The following is a 16,791-nucleotide window of genomic DNA, read 5'->3' as shown; positions in this document are numbered from 1 at the left end:
CATCCCATTTTAAAATTTCATCTTGTTTCTATTATTCTACTTCTAAGTTATCCTACTTTCGTTTTATGATACTATGATCTGGTTATGTATCCAGTATGTCTACCAGCTTGCCTTATCAGCATATTTCATTAGTACACTCCTGCATTTCCTGCCAATAATATTAATGAGATGTGAAGTAAACTCAGTCCCAGAAACTGGTCCATATTCAGTTCTACAAATTTTGTGTCAACCCTCAGTCTTTTTTATATAACCAATAGGAATTTCATCTTTAGCCAGCTCTTAAAATGATTTAATAATTTAGGAACTTATTTACATCTCCTCCAGCTGAAATTGTTTCCCATTTGATACTGTGCCAAACATTCCTTTGTCTAGAAAATGAATTATTTTATTAAAGGTGTTCTAACATGGCTGTCTTCCACATGCTGTAGGATGTACCTGCCACTGCAAAGTAACAAACCTAAACTCTTTTCCATTCCATGATTTTACTCTGTTCTGTGTCTACACTTAAAACAGTGTTCTTGTAATCAAACCCATACTGCAGTTTGTCCCACTTTCAGATTACCTTCCTACTTTATTTCCTTTAAAATTCTGAAAATTTGCATCTAGGTTCATTTAATGGACCCATCATTGTCATGATCAACCTTGCTGAGGGTAAATCTGACCCGGATAGTATACGAGATACCTATCCAAGGAAACCCTTTTAACTGTTTCCTAAAATGATTGTGACTCAGATTTTTTCCATACTGTTTTTATTCTTGCGGTCTGCAGCATTACTTGATATCTGTAAAGCTGCCCTTCTTCCTTTATTTCTGTCTTTCCTTAACAAAGTATATTCTGCATTCCAAACATCTGGTTTCTGTGTATAGCTATATCAACAGCTATATTGATTTCTAGTTTCATGTGCAATACCAGCACAGTTCCCTCACTTTATTGTCCAGTCTTCTTGAGTTCAAGTTGAGATGTTTAACTGTTTTGTGAATTGTTCAGCAAAAAACTTTTTCTTACTGTATTTCACCATTTGACTGCTATTTCCAGCAGCATTTGGAGTTTCTCCGGTATGTCGGTACTGAACTTCTAAGTCTTTGCTTTAGACTCATTATCCTTTTGTGTACATTCTGAATAAATTTTAGAGATAGTCCAATGTATATCTGCCAAGTTCTTGCTGCAAGTGGCAGTTGACAAGTTCTCTGGTTTAACTCAGCAGTGCCAGTGATTTGGCATTTCTTGACCTTGGAGTACAGTATATGAAGTGGTTAAAATCCGATGTTGGATGCCTGGTAGGTAATATGCAAAATATTGTTCAAAAGTTATGTATGTAACATTAGCAGCATTTTGCATGAGTAAATGCCAGTGGTGGTTCCTTATTTCAAAAAACATTTGAGAACTATGCCAAAATTTCTTGGTGACTGAACTCACTCTTCAGTACTAGATAGCACCTTGCTACTTTGCCACTTCTCTAGAACAGTATTTAACCCAGCCATGTCCTGTCTTGCTCCTGGCAAATCTCTGAATTACTAACTTGCCGCTATAATTAGCATACTGTATTAAGCCAGGGACAGTTCTTTTAATCTAATTCTAGAGTGATTCTGTTATGAAGTAGACGGATGTCCAAAGCCACTAGTGCCTAGGAATCCCTGATGTTGTAAGGCTTTTTGGTACGATACTTGCCAGTGTTACCAGACTGGAACCTAAAAAACCCACCTTAAAATAGGCAGTAGTCACCTGGACCTGGCAGTACTATCCAACAGTTTTGACAAGAGGAGTTCTTCTTCATGAGACACATTTATGTTATCCCTCAGGTAGCTGATAATAAATGATGAAACACTTCCATGAGTTCCAGCGAGAAAACTTTCTGGTAAACATCAGGCTTGGAGTAATCAGCTGGTCAAGTCTACCACTTGGACATGATGTGTTAAAAGCAGAATGATTTGTAGAATGCTTTTGAGAAACATTTCATTTTTTGAATCCTAGATTTGCTATTGAATGCTAGTTTATATGGAAATGGAGAGATCTGACAAATAACACTAGCATTATGTAACTTCTAGACTGTGCAATAAAGATTTCTACTAGATTTGTGGCTGTCATAATTGCTTTTCTCGCTTGTCAGGATGTACGTGTTTTTATTTAGCCATTTGATTCTTAATAAAATGCGCACATTAGTCAAGTCACTGGAACATCCTGCAAACAAAGACATTTCTTCTTCCCTGAACAGAATATGGAAAATTATTATGTCAAAGTTTAGAGTCCTTATCAGTGTAGTTGAGTGACACCTTTCAGATTCTCTGTGGAGTTAATTTTTTGTCTACTATCCTCAGTTTAACATTATAAATACCTGAGATGTGGTCATCACGGAACTTTTTTCCTTAGGCTGTCATTAATGTTGGTGAGTTAAGATACTGACCTTGATGTCCGTTCTTCAAGGTGTTTGAGGGCTTTGATCTAGCTAACTGTTATGTAGTGGTCACTTTTTAAATTGTGTGTCTACTGTTGCTTTAATTCATTGCCTCAGCATCTGAAGAACCAAACCTTGGTACTTTCTTTGAGCACAGGTTTCATCCTACATTATTATGCCAGTGTATAGTGCCAACAAACTTTTACTTTCTTCAAAAATAAGGACCGTTCTCTCTGTCTATTCTCAAAATAATTTATTTGGAGCTTTTTCTACAAAGGTATGATGGATTTGCATTGCAGTTTTTCAGCATAGTGTGCAGGTATAAAAGGTAATTTTAAATAAATTGGTTTGAGTATCTCCAGTAGTCTAGCCATGGCAGGTCAGTGTTGTGCAACCCTGATTTATCTTGCTTCTTAGGGGAGTAAATTTTTGTTCTCTTGCAGCTAGGTTGCTTCCATTCCTATGCCACCTCACTTAACCCTGGCTTTCATATATCTGTATTACAAGTTGTACCTTGTGAACAATTCTATCTATGTTCTCTTTTACAAAATCTTCATTTTATAGCATAGATGCTATGAAAAGCTTGGGCTGGGACTTGCTAAGTCTTCTTTTCTAACCTTGTTCTAATACAAATATTCTCAAATCATGGTTTTGACATTACATAAAATTATCTTTTTCTTTGCAAAACTGATGCATGTGGTGTGAGGCAGGTGGTTAGTCCATTGTATAGGGCAATCTGTGTCAAACAGACCACTTCTGAGTATCTGCCAAGGTGTAACAGCTGCCAGTGACCTGAAGGATTTCATATTTAAACTAACTATAGCTAGGAGACTGGACGTGTTCTGACTTCTTCATGCTGTCTTCTCACCTGCTAATTGCAGCCCTGTAGCTGCTCAGGAAATGTGGCTTGATCTGGGAAAGTGGGAGGTAAAGTTGCTTCGTGTATTTTCCTGATGTGTTGTGCATGTTTGTTTTAGCTGAGCAAAACCAGCAAACCTAACAGCTGACCAAGCTATTGACAGTACTCAGATCAAATAGTTCTCAAAGAAGCACGTAAACATGTTAAATGACTATACTTCAGGACAGTTTGTACTCTCCCTCTCCCCCTGACATTTTTGTTTCAATCAGAGTAAATTAAAATGTTACATGGGCCAGTTAAAGCTGTTCTGCTTTCATATGCCCTTTGAGGTTTTCCCTGAAGTGGGAACAAATGGCTCCTTGGCCTTTGTGGCTTACCTGGATGGTGCAGAAGCTTGTGGTGCTACTGCCCTGACTTCTGTTAGTGCAAGTGTCTAGCGACTCACCTTGACGAGGATGTTAAATGCCGAGTTAATGACCCGGTTGTATTGAGAAGACATTTTTCAAGTCTTATGAAAATCTTACTGTATGTGTCAGTTAGCCTCCACATCAGTCTTCGGAGTGTGCAGTTTTGACTGCCAGCCCTGCCTTAATCCTGAAAACGTTAACTAGAATTATGATGATAAATCCTGAATTTGTTTCAAAAAAGGGCTCTTGTTAGCTCAGTGTTTTTAATTTGAATAATGTGCCATGTTAATTGGAATACTGTAGTTTTTGACAGAAAGGCTCCTTATATCTGTTTGATTTAGAGCTTGGGCAAAATGAGCTTTTCTGCTTCTAATCACCCAAATCATTTGAATCTTGGTGAGCTGCAGACAAAGAACATGCTTCAAATTAATAATATTATGAAAAAAGATTTAAGTTATAGTGACAACTATCAGTTTGTTTTGAATTCAGCAATGTTGAATTTAGTGTTATTTTTATAGGATAAATCCATATTAGAATCTCTAAATAAATAAGAAATCTGGTTATTTGGAAAGCTCTTGGTCAATTCTGTCTGTGATATTGATCAGTTCACAAGACAAATCGCTGGCCACACTCTTGATGGGGATGTGGAAAACCAAGACTTTTTTTTTTGGACAAAATGTCCTAACGAGTTAAAGGGAAGAGAATAGAAAGCTGTCTTTTTGTCAGAGGAAAGGCAAATGTTTCAGTTAATGGTTTCAGTCATCAAGCACACTGTTCAGAAATAGGTCACTAACACTAAAAATGTATTTTGTTTTAAACTTTTCAAGAATTTTCTTTTTTTTCCTCTCTCTTTTTTTTTTTTTTTTTTTTTTTTTAAATTGGACTCTTTTTAAAGAGGAAGTTAGTGAAAGTAGAAAGCTCGGAGCTTTGCTGTTGTACCTACCAAACAAGTCAAAGATAGATCTTGACCAGATTTCTGGTCATTTACATGTGTCATTTAGCGAAGGAAAGTTTTAAAATCAGAAACTCTTCTGATATAAATGACTGCTGTGTACTGTGGTCCCTTCTCACTTGTTCCCAGAAACGCTTTGATTTCATGAAGGGAGCAGACAGAATTTTTGCAGCCCTCCTCCCTCATTCTTGTGTCCCAGTGATCTTGCCGTTCTTTTTTATTATGTGATCAAAATGCAAGTTTCAGCTTGCCTGCAGTTCCTGTCACCTGCCGTGCAGGCAGGCTTTGATGAATACAAGAACCCAAAGTGCGTGACATGAAAAGTATGCATTTGATGATATTATGGATTTGTTTCTCAGCTGCTGGCATGACTGGGAGGGGAGGGAAGTGATGGCAATGGATTGTCCTTAAAGAGTGCATTAGGGCATGGGCAGTCTACTTCTGCTAAAAGGCTGAGCTGCTTTGATTTAGGAGTTCTATTATCTGCTCTCTTAATTCTCACAATAACTCTGAAACAGTACTGCTGACTTGGAGGGATTAGTAATCATATATTAATGCATAGCATCTTACAGTTGTTAATGAATTCTACGTGATAAATGCTTCACAACTTCTGCCAGACTAGTTTTGGATGTTTAGAATAAAGAAATATCCTGCTCTGCCTTCTTTTGCTGTAACCAAGTGAACATTTACATACAGGGTGAAAAACACGTTTACTGTATTAATGCAGCCACAAAATGTGACATCACAAGTTTTAAAAGTATGGCTGCCAAGAAATTATTCTAGAAACTTTGTTTTCTCTGCTTTTAAACTATATGCTTTCAAAATGTTAAATTTCAGGCAATTTCTGAAATTGACTTTCAGGATGCCTATTTCTTTTTTCTTATCCCTGACTCCATTAAAAATCTGATTGCTGAGATTTCTGTTTTGTTTCTCAGTCTCCTATGAGGACGGGCTGAGAGAGTTGGGGTTGTTGAGCCTGGAGAAGAGAAGGCTTCGGGGAGACCTTATAGCAGCCTTCCAGGACCTGAAGGGGGCCTCTAAGAAAGCTGGAGAGGGACTTTTTACAAGGGCATGTAGTGATAGGACAAGGGGCAATGGTTTTAAATTGAAAGAGGGTAGATTTAGATTGGATATATGGAAGAAATTTTTTACGATGAGGGTGGTGAGACACTGAACAAGTTGCCCAGAGAAGTTGTGGATGCCCCATCCCTGGAAGTGTTCAAGGCCAGGTTGGATGGGGCTTTGAGCAACCTGGTGGAGGGTGTCCCTGCCCATGGCAGGGGGATTGGAACTAGATGATCTTTACGGTCCCTTCCAACCCAACCATTCTATGATTCTATGATTTTACTTTCCAGTAAAAGTTCCACTATTATAATGTGATACAGGAGGAGAGCAAAAATTATTCTTGAAAGCTGAGTCTGCTGTAGAGAGGTTGAGGTTATCACAATAAACCCTATCAGCTTTACATTGGGGAATATTTTTTTCTTACCCCAGAAGTCAAGTTACACATCAGCTGAGCAACTGAACTAGTAATACAAATTGAACTTTGTATTACTATGACATATAGAGTGTCAATGACCAAATAACTAGATCTCCTTTCAGTCTGTTCTTCTTTTCCTTTCTAAGTGCCAGTAAATAGATATTCTAGGACTGGTTTAATTTCTGCTTACATTTCTAACACTGTTTATTTCTATCTTGTCCAGTTAACTGTTCCTAAACAGTTAACCCAACAAGCTGTAAGTTTACTGTTTTTTTTTATCTCCACTGGAGGTTGTTTTTTTTTTTAAAAAAAAAAGGTGGACTTTTTCAGAACTTCGCTCCTTTATGGTTAAAAATAATTTTCTGATTTCCTTGTAAGGTCTCAGTGTTCTCTCTAACAATGCAAGAAGCTATTTCTGCGTTATGCAAAATGCAGTTGGTATTTCAATTGACTGATGTTATTTCTTCATAGGTGAACAAATAGATACAGGTGTAATAAAGTAGACAGCTTTCCTTGCTTCTCCCAAAAGAGCAATCTATTATTCTAAACAGACATCCCAATCACTAAGAATACAAGGCCAGAAGGAGGTGAGACGGGAGAAATGTTGCACCCGTTTAGAAGTACTCCTTTGTTCTCTACTTCACTTACAGTGTGGACTCTTTGCATGGGCTGAGTATCTTAGGAGTTCTGGTGTGATGGTAAAGCAGTAGACCACAGAAGCTGCCATGAAAGCAGCCCTTTACCTTCTGTTTGGGTGCGGGTTGTTTAAACCAGTTTAATTTCTGCAGTGCATTGGAGAGAACCTCTTGGTCTTCTGCTGCTTCAGAGTCAGGAAAAATATTTTAGAGTTTTCTTGCAGGAGGCGTCCTAGCAGTTTTGATTAGCTCTCTACTGTGCAAATCTACACGCTTTGTCCATGGATAACCCTCTTAAGGAAGAGCACATGTCTGAACTAGCTTCAGTCCTAACTTCAGGTAATCTATAGTTTGCTGATGGTCTGTACCATAGACCTCTGCAAGAGGAGTTTAGAAGTAAATATTTTTTCTTTTCTAGAATATTACAGATTGGGAATGTGATGAAGGGGTCAGTTTTGGTTTTTTCGTTGGCATGGTATCTTATCTCTTGATAATAAATATGATGCTCTGAAGCCTTTTAGAAATTCAAAGTATTTTTGTGGTTGAGTTCTCTGTTTTCTGAGAAGTCATTAGATTTTTGCTCTTATAAGTGAAGCAGTTTAATTTTGTATTTCTTTCAGATTTAAAATTTCTAGATAGTTAAATACTTAATTTTCAGACAAGGTGTCAGGGTTATCCAGCTTTTAATTACAACTACTACCTCCTTGCGCTATAGTGACTTCTAATCAACGCTTATAGAAAGCATTGGAAATATTAATGAATTGTATCTTATATTCCATGCTGAGATTTTTGAGGCTCTGTGTATGTCAGGCAATGTAGGAATACAAGTAGATGTTGTAAGTCACCAGTTAATTAACCTAGACAAAGAGTCCTAAACAGTAGCGTGTTTTAACTGAAGAATAGCATATTTTAACCATGGGGAGCTTTGAGGGGATTTTTTGTGTTTCCCTAAAAATTTTGGAAAGGATAGACTTCCACATAAACCTGGGAGAAGGTTTCTCTTTCTTAGCTTCCTCCATTGACTCCTTAAAATAGGTTTACTGACAGCAACAGGTGGAAGGCCACTGACCTTAGCAGATCTGAAAAGGCACAGCAGGAAGATGATCGGATCATTATACAAGCTTGAATCTGTTTCTAGTATTTTAAGTCTTTACCAAGCCAGTTATCCTTAGTTCTACTCATGTTTGGGATGCTAATACCCTGTTTATATTCATCAGGCTACCCCTAAGCCCCCTAAATAAATAAAAAAAATCTGAAAAATAAAACATTTTTTGCTTCACTTCCCCTAGTTGGAAATGTTGAACTGTTTTGCATTGCTTTGAACTGTGAATGAGAGAGAAGAATTCTTGCCGCTGTGTTTTCTGGGCTCAAGATCATGCAAACGCAGATGGTCCTACTGGCTGAGAGTTCTATAGAACATTTGAACTTGTATTTGAGGAGGAGAACGTTATTGTGATTGCTGTATTAGAGTTGTTAACCACTTCTTTCTCTTCTCCCCGCAAAAGAAAAAGCTAATCCCTTTAAGTTGAAGATACAGATTTCTCATCTAATTAGATTTGGATATGACCATTAATTTAAGGACTTGTAGGTGAGGATGAGAACTGGTAATTCTGTATTCAGGTACTCACCCCCTTTCCCCCTGAAATATTTTAGATGATAGTCCAGTTAGAAAACAGTGATGATGCATGTTTCAAAATCAACATATTGATAAAATTAACCTGTGGTATTTATGTTGTCACAGCTCTTTAATGTTGAAAGGTGTTGAGCCACAAAGTACCTGTGAATTGGAGGTGGATGCAGTAGCTGCTGACATTTTAAATCAACTGGATATTGAAGGTGAAGTGTTAATAACTTTGCATGTAAAATGTTTTAGGACAGGAACTATATTGTCATCTTTTTTTAAGGCTCAGCTTACTTAAGCCACAGTCCAGATTTCAGTGTTAGTGAATTGTTGATCTACAAATTTATAAAGCTTAAAAAAAAAATAAAAATTGAATGAACTCTGGAAGAAAACAGGTTATAAGAATAGCCTCTTGTCAGAGCAATAGAAAGAGATTTTTGTTAATGCATAACAGAAGGTTTCAAACCTTTAAGGAGAGTAAGCAAAATATCAACATCAAGTATGTGTGTGTGTATGTACATATATCTATACATACATATGCATTCATGGTGAGAAGACCAGTAAAAGCCAAAGATCTAGAAAACAAATACGAGATCTAGAAAACAAATAAAGTTACTCTAGAATTCAGTGTTATGTAAAAGTTAAGGTGTAAGGCAAGAATTGCAATTAAAAATATAACAGGTTAGAATGACAAAAGAGTTGAAGAAGAGTGTCAGAATCTATTTTCGGGGGAAGAAAGCTTTTCATCACATTGACGGACTTCCCTTAATGTATTACTGCATATTTCAGCCCAGATTGGCAGGAACCCTGGTTTGCAAGCTATATGGGAAGATGAAAAGCAGCGACGGAGACAGAAATGTGAATCTTCTCAGATTAAGCCACCTGAGTCACAAGGTAAAAAAAAAAAAAAAATTGTGCAGCTGTTTATCAAAAACTGTGAATGAGAAGCAAACAGGAGGCAGAATTTAAATCAATATATCAAGTCTGAGGGCTTTTTGATGTACTGTTGTTTCAGTTCCAAGCTTACTGATTGCCCAGTATGTGTAATCCAATTTTAAAAGCAAGATACATAACCTTGCCTAAAAACATCTTGATTCAGCTAGCTGCAAAGCATTCTAGGCAGAATGAATGATAATGACAGTTAAGATTGCATGCTTTATGGTGGAAAACACTTAAATGTTTAAATACTGGCAAAATTAGATCTCTTATCCTGAAGCTTTCCGTGGTAGTTTATGCACAAGGGCAGTTCCTTTGAATTTCTGTGGAATTATAGCTAAGGTGATGTTAGATGAAAATTCTAAAAGGATGGACAAATTCCTGTATTTTTATGTAAAATTCATTGCATAGGGAAGACCGTGCTCTGCAAATTAATTGCATAATGAACAGAGCTATTCTCTGTAGAACCTAGGCTGTGTTTCTTTTAAAATATGAATGATATTTGGCAAGTAAGCCAGAGGATCTGGCTAAGGCAGACTGCATTTTTTTCTTTCGTTTCTGTGTAACGTATTTCAGGCTGCATAAACCAGACTTATCAAAATTGTTCAGTGATTGTTCTTTTCCTGGATGCTCACCTTGGTGTAATTGCAACATGATTTGTAAATGCTGTTGATACTCACAGTTGCAAATGAGATCAGTGGGAGTATGTGAAGTATTTTAAAGTGTTTAAATACACTTGAAAAATCAGCCCTCAAATTTGGCACTTAAAATTAGCGGACACTTCAACTTTGAGCCATTTCCTAATAGAATTAGTAATTTTAGCTGCTCTCTGTGTTGAGAGGTCAAAGTAAAACTGAATAACAAATATTTTTTAAATTTTAAAGACCGTGGATTTATGCCAGCAACAGAGAGTGAAAAATTTTTTCAGAAGAGACTTAAAGAAATCCTCAAGCAAAATGACTTCTCTGTGTAAGTGTGTAGCCATTTGCCATAAAGTATAGTATTCTATGCAAACCTTAAATATGCATTTAAAAATTGGTTTTCAATTAACTAGAACGTTGTCAGGATCAGTGGACTACAGTAATGGATCAGAGGAGTTCTCTGCTGAGCTAACACTACATTCTGAGGTACTTTCTCCTGAAGCCTTTCAGTGTACGCCAGCTAATATGGTAGAAGTGCATAAAGATAAAAAGATGAACAAAGGTGAGTATTTTCAATAGCATAATTGTTTAGGCATAAATCTATGTCATGCTTTGGCTTTTCATACTATTAGCAGAAGTAAGCCAAGGAAGATCTGATTGTCAGTTACAAAAAAATGAAGAGTAGTTTTGCTTTTATTTTCATCATTGTTAGAGTAAGCCTTTTTAAAATTGCCATAGCAAATAATGGAAACATATTTGAATAGTAAAATCCATTCTGAAGTGGCTTACTTTCATAATGTATTGAAGTCTGTGACTCTTTGAAGTTTTATCCTTTCACTTTTTGTTTTTCTTTTAAAGAACCCGATAGGATGCATACTGATAAAGAAGAAGAAGCACTTATTAACGAAGAAGCAATTTTAAACATTGTGGAGAATAGTCAGAGCTTTCAGCCGTTGTCTCAAAGACTGAGTCAGACTACAGTTTTTAGTGAGTATGACTGGAATGTCTTTTCCAGGCTATTTTATTGTTCCACAGTCTTTGTGGTGTTCACTTAAGTTACCAGTCATGAAAGAAAGTAAGTAGTTTGTCAAGCAGATTGAGACTTCACCTCCACACACACCCCACCCACACACCCCCCCCCACCCCACCCAGGACAGTGTATTTGTAGAGGCTACTGTGCTTTACTGGTACACTAAGCCTGCCCTCTTGCCAGGTCAGCTCAATGCAGTCTCTTATGGGTATTGTTCTTCCTTATGCTCCTAGGGTTATAGGACTAAAACTATCAGAATAAAGAGGATTTTGGCTGTCTATCCATGATATTCTTGCAGTTACTGCATCTTTCTTACAGTTATGGTAGAGGACACGCTCATGGGCTACCTTTAGAAGCTCAGCTGTGTGGAGATACTGGGGGATAGTAGGCTCATAATGAGAGGCAAGTTGCAGCAGAGCATTTCCCGAAGTTTAAGGATACAAAAGATGGTTGAAGGCAAAGAAACAAGAAGTAAAACATTAAAGAGGGGGAGAAAAACCATGACAGCAAAAATACATGGATGGCATGAGGGGGAAACAACAATAAAATACACAACAAAGGAACTTGTATGAAAAGCTACTTCAGGTAGAAATAGTTCAAATACTCTATAGAGGAGATGAAAAGCACATAGTTCATGCTATCTCTGTATACATTCTTATATAAATATAAGGTATAATGTTAATATGCACTAAAGTTGGTACTACAAGGTGCAGAGCGGGGGTGAAATATCTAAAACCCGTAGCCTCCAGTGCTTTTGATACATATATGGTGTGAATATGTGCATGGGCAACAAGATACAATATGGGCAACTATATAGGTCCATGGGTAATACAATATACAATCTTTTCATGCAAAGAAAAGAGGAGTGAATGGAGAGAGATTAAGAGTATTTTTCAGTGCTGTTTTATTTTCCAGAAAGTAGGCAAGATTTTGGTTATGGAAGTTTTATAGGCAAGGATTTGGATTTATCAAGAGAGCTCTAAGTAAAGAAGTTATGTGGGAGCTGGCAAACATGAGCATTGATTTATCTTTTTTTTTGGAGTGAGAAGGTTGTGCTGAGAGGATGAGAATTGGCTAAAATAATATATAGGGTATGTCTTATGACTATGCGTGAGTTGCTCAACCAAATAGGAGTGTTGAAAGGGTCTGTTTATTCCAGTGGCTAGGGAATCAAATGGAGACTTTATGACTTTTTCTTTCTTTTTTGTCCTTTTTTTTTTTTTCCCTTGTTCTTACCATGGAGCTACTAATTGCTGGTGTCTTGTGTGACCATGAGTAACATGGTGCATTTTTGGGTCTCTCATGCTCTTCCATAGCATGGACTAGTCTTTACTATGCCTTTGTAGAGTTGTAGTCTCATAGGGGCTGTGAAGCGCACTACTTCTACTGCTGCTGCTGTGAAGTACACAACAAGGTTTATATTAATGGGAAGTAAAGGTTGGAGTTTAATGATGGACCTCACAAAGGGCAAAGGAGCCAAGAACAGAAAGTACAACTGAAAATGGGTTAATTTAGAACTCTGGCGAAGGGCATGGTTTCCATTCTAAACAGTTGCACAGTGTCTTGTGAAGCCTTTGTAAAATATGGAAAATGCCTTCCTCACCAATGTTGAGACCTATTTTGTATGATTCTCAGGATCATTGTAAATCATATGATATTTCCTGAGGAAGGAAAGTAGAGATTGTAGTTCTTCAGCCAGAGGAGAAGGAGAGAGAAGTAACAAAGATGCCTGGTAGACTGGAGATCATAAATTGGTTATGAGGTCAGATGAAAGGTAAGCAGAAGGAGAGTGAGGAAAAATTGTGACTTGGAAGGATGTTTAAGAAATAAAAATGAAGAATGAGAAGGCGGGTGCATGAGTTAGTGTAAGCTTGGGACAAATAAAGGAAAATAAAAAATAAAATTTAAGGGAGGAGTGAAATCAGATAAACTTTCAGTGTGTAGAGGAACCTAGGAAGAGAATAGGTTGTAGTGAAAAGAAAAGGGAGATGAAGTTAAGCATTATAGTAAAGGACGGAAGGAAAGCAGAACTAGTTGGTCAAAATCAGCATCACCTTTCATGAGATGCAGGGAATGAAAGTCTTCCAAGTGATACAGAGAGAAGGGCCCAACAAAGTTAATGCAGCCATTGAAATGGTGAGAGCAAGAGAAGGCAGTGATGCTTCAGAAGCTGGCACTCGTGCTGAAATAAAAGGGGAGAGTGAGGCCTCACTGAATGTGAGGAGGTAATGGGGGCGGGGAGAGAGAGGTGCTTCCAGTAAATCTACTACAATCAGAAGAGGAGAGCAGAAGTAAAAAAAGAAGGTTGTCAAGATTCTAGATAAAGAGCTAGAAAAGATAACAAATCATAAAACTTGAAAAAATAAGATATGAAAAGAGCTTTGTTTCTGTAGCCTGCCTTGCTTTAGACAGTAACGAACTAGTAGATTTTAAAATGTTGAGGGGTTTTTTGTTTTGTTTGTTTGTGTTTTTGTTTTTTACTGGTAGACTATAACTAGTCATTTACAAGTAGAACAAAATATAGATTCTACTTGTATGGGCTTTTTCTGCAGTGGACAGTAGTGCTGATGAGGCCATGATTGATCTGTTGGCTGGATTGGAGAATGATGGATATCAGATGGGACATCACAAAACACTCTCTCACCATCGTTCTCTTGGAAGCTGTCGAAATTCTCAGAACAGTGATGATGAAGAAAATGAGCCACAGTGCGAGAAAGAAGAAATGGAGCTTAGCTTGTTAATGTCCCAAAGATGGGACAGTAGCATTGAAGAGCCTGGACCAAAAAGAAGGTATATATGTGATTTGATTTTCTTTTCTTAATATGTTCTTTTCTGCCAGATCCTTCCTCCCTCCCACCCTGTTTTCAAGTGTGCTATGAGCCCAGTGAGCTGTAGAGAGGTGTCTGTTGACAGCATTGGAAAAATCTATGCAGATCTTGGGATAGAATGCAGTTGTTCAGGTGATGCTATGAGTCGTCAGTTTTATATGGAAATAAAGATTAAATGTTTAGGTTTGGCTAGACCTAAGCTTCTAGTTTGCTGTTTGAGGAAAAATTGAGTGGTTTTTTTTGTCCTACAAGTCCAAATACAAAAAACTTTAGTTGTAACCTCCTTTTAAGGTCATATCTTGGATGTAGTACAAATATTAAGGTGTATCTTGTACATCTGTGCCTGCAACTTTCACTGAAGTGAGTATTTAAGAAGTATTCTTGTGAAGACTGACCCAGGAGCCTGAGAAGAACACCCATTTGTTTCCATGCTCAAAGCTTAAATCAAAACATGAATGTTGCTCACTGCTGGACTGCTAAAGGTCAGCAGCTTGAATATTTTTAAGGCCAATATTCTTGGAACGCCTTCTCAGGTTGTAGTGACCTTTTGTACAGTCTGCACTCTCAGGCGTTGAAAGAGGCTATATCCAGTTTTTCTTCACCCCTGCTTTGGGCAGACCTTCTGATATTTACAATTCTATTTGAAAGATGAGAGACTTCACAGACATAACATTTTGATTTTTTTTTTAACATCAGAAATCATAATTATACTATGATTCAGGGAGCAAGAGAGGCATAGAAATATTTAATCTTTTCTTTCCTGAAGACATACAGAAAAGTTGTAACAGAATCAGAAGTTAGATCATTAGTCTCCTAGTTCTAGAGATAATTCATCTCTAAAGCTACTTTTCCTATCTGACCTTTGATTTTCTTTGTTTTTTTCCCTCACAGTAGTCTGAAAAGTTGGAATTTCCATCTAAAACACTCAACGTTAACCTTCCGTTTAGTGGTAGTTTCTGTGTAAAACCAGCCTATATTTTGCAGACTTTATTAGCTCAGGCATACCTCTGTATGGGCATGACTGTACTGGAGACAGGTGGGATCCTGAAGCAATTAACTGCTTTTATGCAATAAAGAATCCTATTTAAAAACTCATCAGACTTGATGAGCTGGCTCACGAATAACTCGCTTATATATGCCTACATCTTAATCCCAGAAAGAAAGCACTAGGGAGAATGTACATACCAGGTGCCTCCACAGGGAGCCAACTCATGTTCAGAGGGAATTACAAGCTTTGCTTCAGTGTGATCTCTGCAGAATTTGGACTGACTTCAGAAGAGAGCATGGGTATCTCTGCTCCGTGCATGATTCTGCTTATGCAGAAACAGCCAGTTTGAGTCTGACAATGGATCTAACCTTATTCTGCTCAAGCTCATTCTATCTGTACTGCTTCCTAATGCATCCTGCTGTATCCATGCTATCACTTTTCTGTTATTGGGTATTCACCAATCTTCCATTATCTCAAAAAATATATTGAGATAGTGAGGAGTAACAACACCCTACTGACTGAATTAAATGGCTTGGGTTTGATTTGTGCTGAACTGAAGCAAAAAGCCCATCAAGACCTGGACTGGCTCATGTATGGTGGTATCATGCTGTGTTACACAAATTTTCCTGGAATCTAAACTGGTAGACTTGAATGCGGAGAGATCCAAGTTGTTGTCTGCAGAAGTTGTCTCCAGCCTGACTGGGTTTACTAAAGTTGACAAAGATTTGCTTCATGCACAGGATTATAGCATAATTCAGGTTGGAAGAAACATCTAAATGCTATGTAGTCCAGTGCCCTGATCAAAGCAGCTTTGGATAAATCAGTTACTCAAACCTTGACCAGACAAGGCCCTGAGTATCTCCAGAGACAGAGATTGCGTAGCCTATGTGGGCAACTGTTTCAGTGTTTGAACACCCTCATAATGAAGAATGTTTTGCTTGTACATAACATTCCTTGAGGCAGCCCTGTGCCCATTGCCATTTTCATATCACCCCGCACCTCTGAATCTGGTTTCATCATCTTCTTTATACCCACTCATCAAATACTTGACAAGTGCAACAAGATCTCCTCTTAGTTTTTTCTCAAGGCTGAATAAATCCTGTTGCCTTAGCCTCTCCTTATACATCATATGTTCCAGCTCCCGGTCACCCTGGTGCTCCTCAGCTGGATTTGTTCCAGTTTGTCAGTGCCTGTCTTACAGTGGGATGCCCAAAACCAAGCACAATACTCCAGATGCAGCCTCACAGCTACTGAAATTGGTTACAGTCTTGCAGTCATAGCCCAAGATGCAACTGGCCTTCTTTGCTACAAAGGCGTGCTGAACACTCTCAGGTTCAACTAGTTGTCCACCAGGGCTCTTGCATCATTTTCCACAAAGCCACTTCCTAGCCAGCTCTCTCCCTGCCTGTAGCAGTGCATGGGGTTCTTTCATCCCATTTGTGGGACATTCGGATTTGTCTTTTTTGAAGTCCTGAGGTTCCTGTCAGCTCATTCCCCAGCTTATTGAGATCCCGTGGAATAGCAGCACTACTCTCCAGAGTATTGATTTCTCTCCCCAGTTTGATACTCATTTGCATATAGAGCTGAATGTCTCTGCACTGTACTTTTCCATGCTTTGGGAACATAGAAGAGGGAGAACTAAACTCACTTAGGTCGTGGCCACTGTGTACCTAGCTGTGCTTGTTAGGTCTCTCTTCCAAGTCATGCTGCTTCCAGACTTGAGTTAGTCTGGAAATTATGTAGCCATATTTGAGCCTATCGTTTCTGAACTAATAAACATGGCTTGATTTAAGTTGGCTCAGTGCTGAGCACATTCAGATGTCTCTGGTGGTATGATACATATAATTCATGCTCTGGTCAAACTGCACAGGTAAGATTTCTTCAAAAGTAGACTGTATTTAGGTTATTGTGGATTTTCCTGTAACTTCCTGTAACGTCAAAACCTTTGTATGTATACCTTTTAAGATACTACACAATAATGTTTTGATATATCAAGTTATAGGATATAGGATAGATTATTAT

At 37.9% G+C, this 16,791-nt stretch overlaps 1 protein-coding gene across 5 annotated transcripts in view; it reads left to right on the top strand.

Moving 5' to 3' along the window:
* The window catches only part of REV3L (REV3 like, DNA directed polymerase zeta catalytic subunit), a 124,655-nt gene that overhangs the window by 60,478 nt on the left and 47,386 nt on the right, over positions 1 to 16,791 (top strand). For 4 of the 5 annotated variants that reach the window (XM_075145681.1, XM_075145680.1, XM_075145683.1 and 1 more), the window contains 6 exons: positions 8,467 to 8,561; positions 9,136 to 9,240; positions 10,167 to 10,251; positions 10,337 to 10,485; positions 10,782 to 10,910; positions 13,506 to 13,743. In XM_075145681.1, coding sequence (XP_075001782.1) covers positions 8,467 to 8,561; positions 9,136 to 9,240; positions 10,167 to 10,251; positions 10,337 to 10,485; positions 10,782 to 10,910; positions 13,506 to 13,743 — 801 coding nt within the window. Of the gene's footprint in view, positions 1 to 8,466; positions 8,562 to 9,135; positions 9,241 to 10,166; positions 10,252 to 10,336; positions 10,486 to 10,781; positions 10,911 to 13,505; positions 13,744 to 16,791 lie in introns of those variants that run through there. The other variant, XM_075145684.1, reaches the window with a different exon arrangement.

This window comes from Calonectris borealis, chromosome 3 (genome assembly GCF_964195595.1).
Source record: "Calonectris borealis chromosome 3, bCalBor7.hap1.2, whole genome shotgun sequence".
NCBI classification, from domain to species: Eukaryota; Metazoa; Chordata; class Aves; order Procellariiformes; family Procellariidae; genus Calonectris; species Calonectris borealis.
Note: the sequence above shows the minus strand (reverse complement) of the source record. Positions and strands in the feature narration are given on the sequence as shown.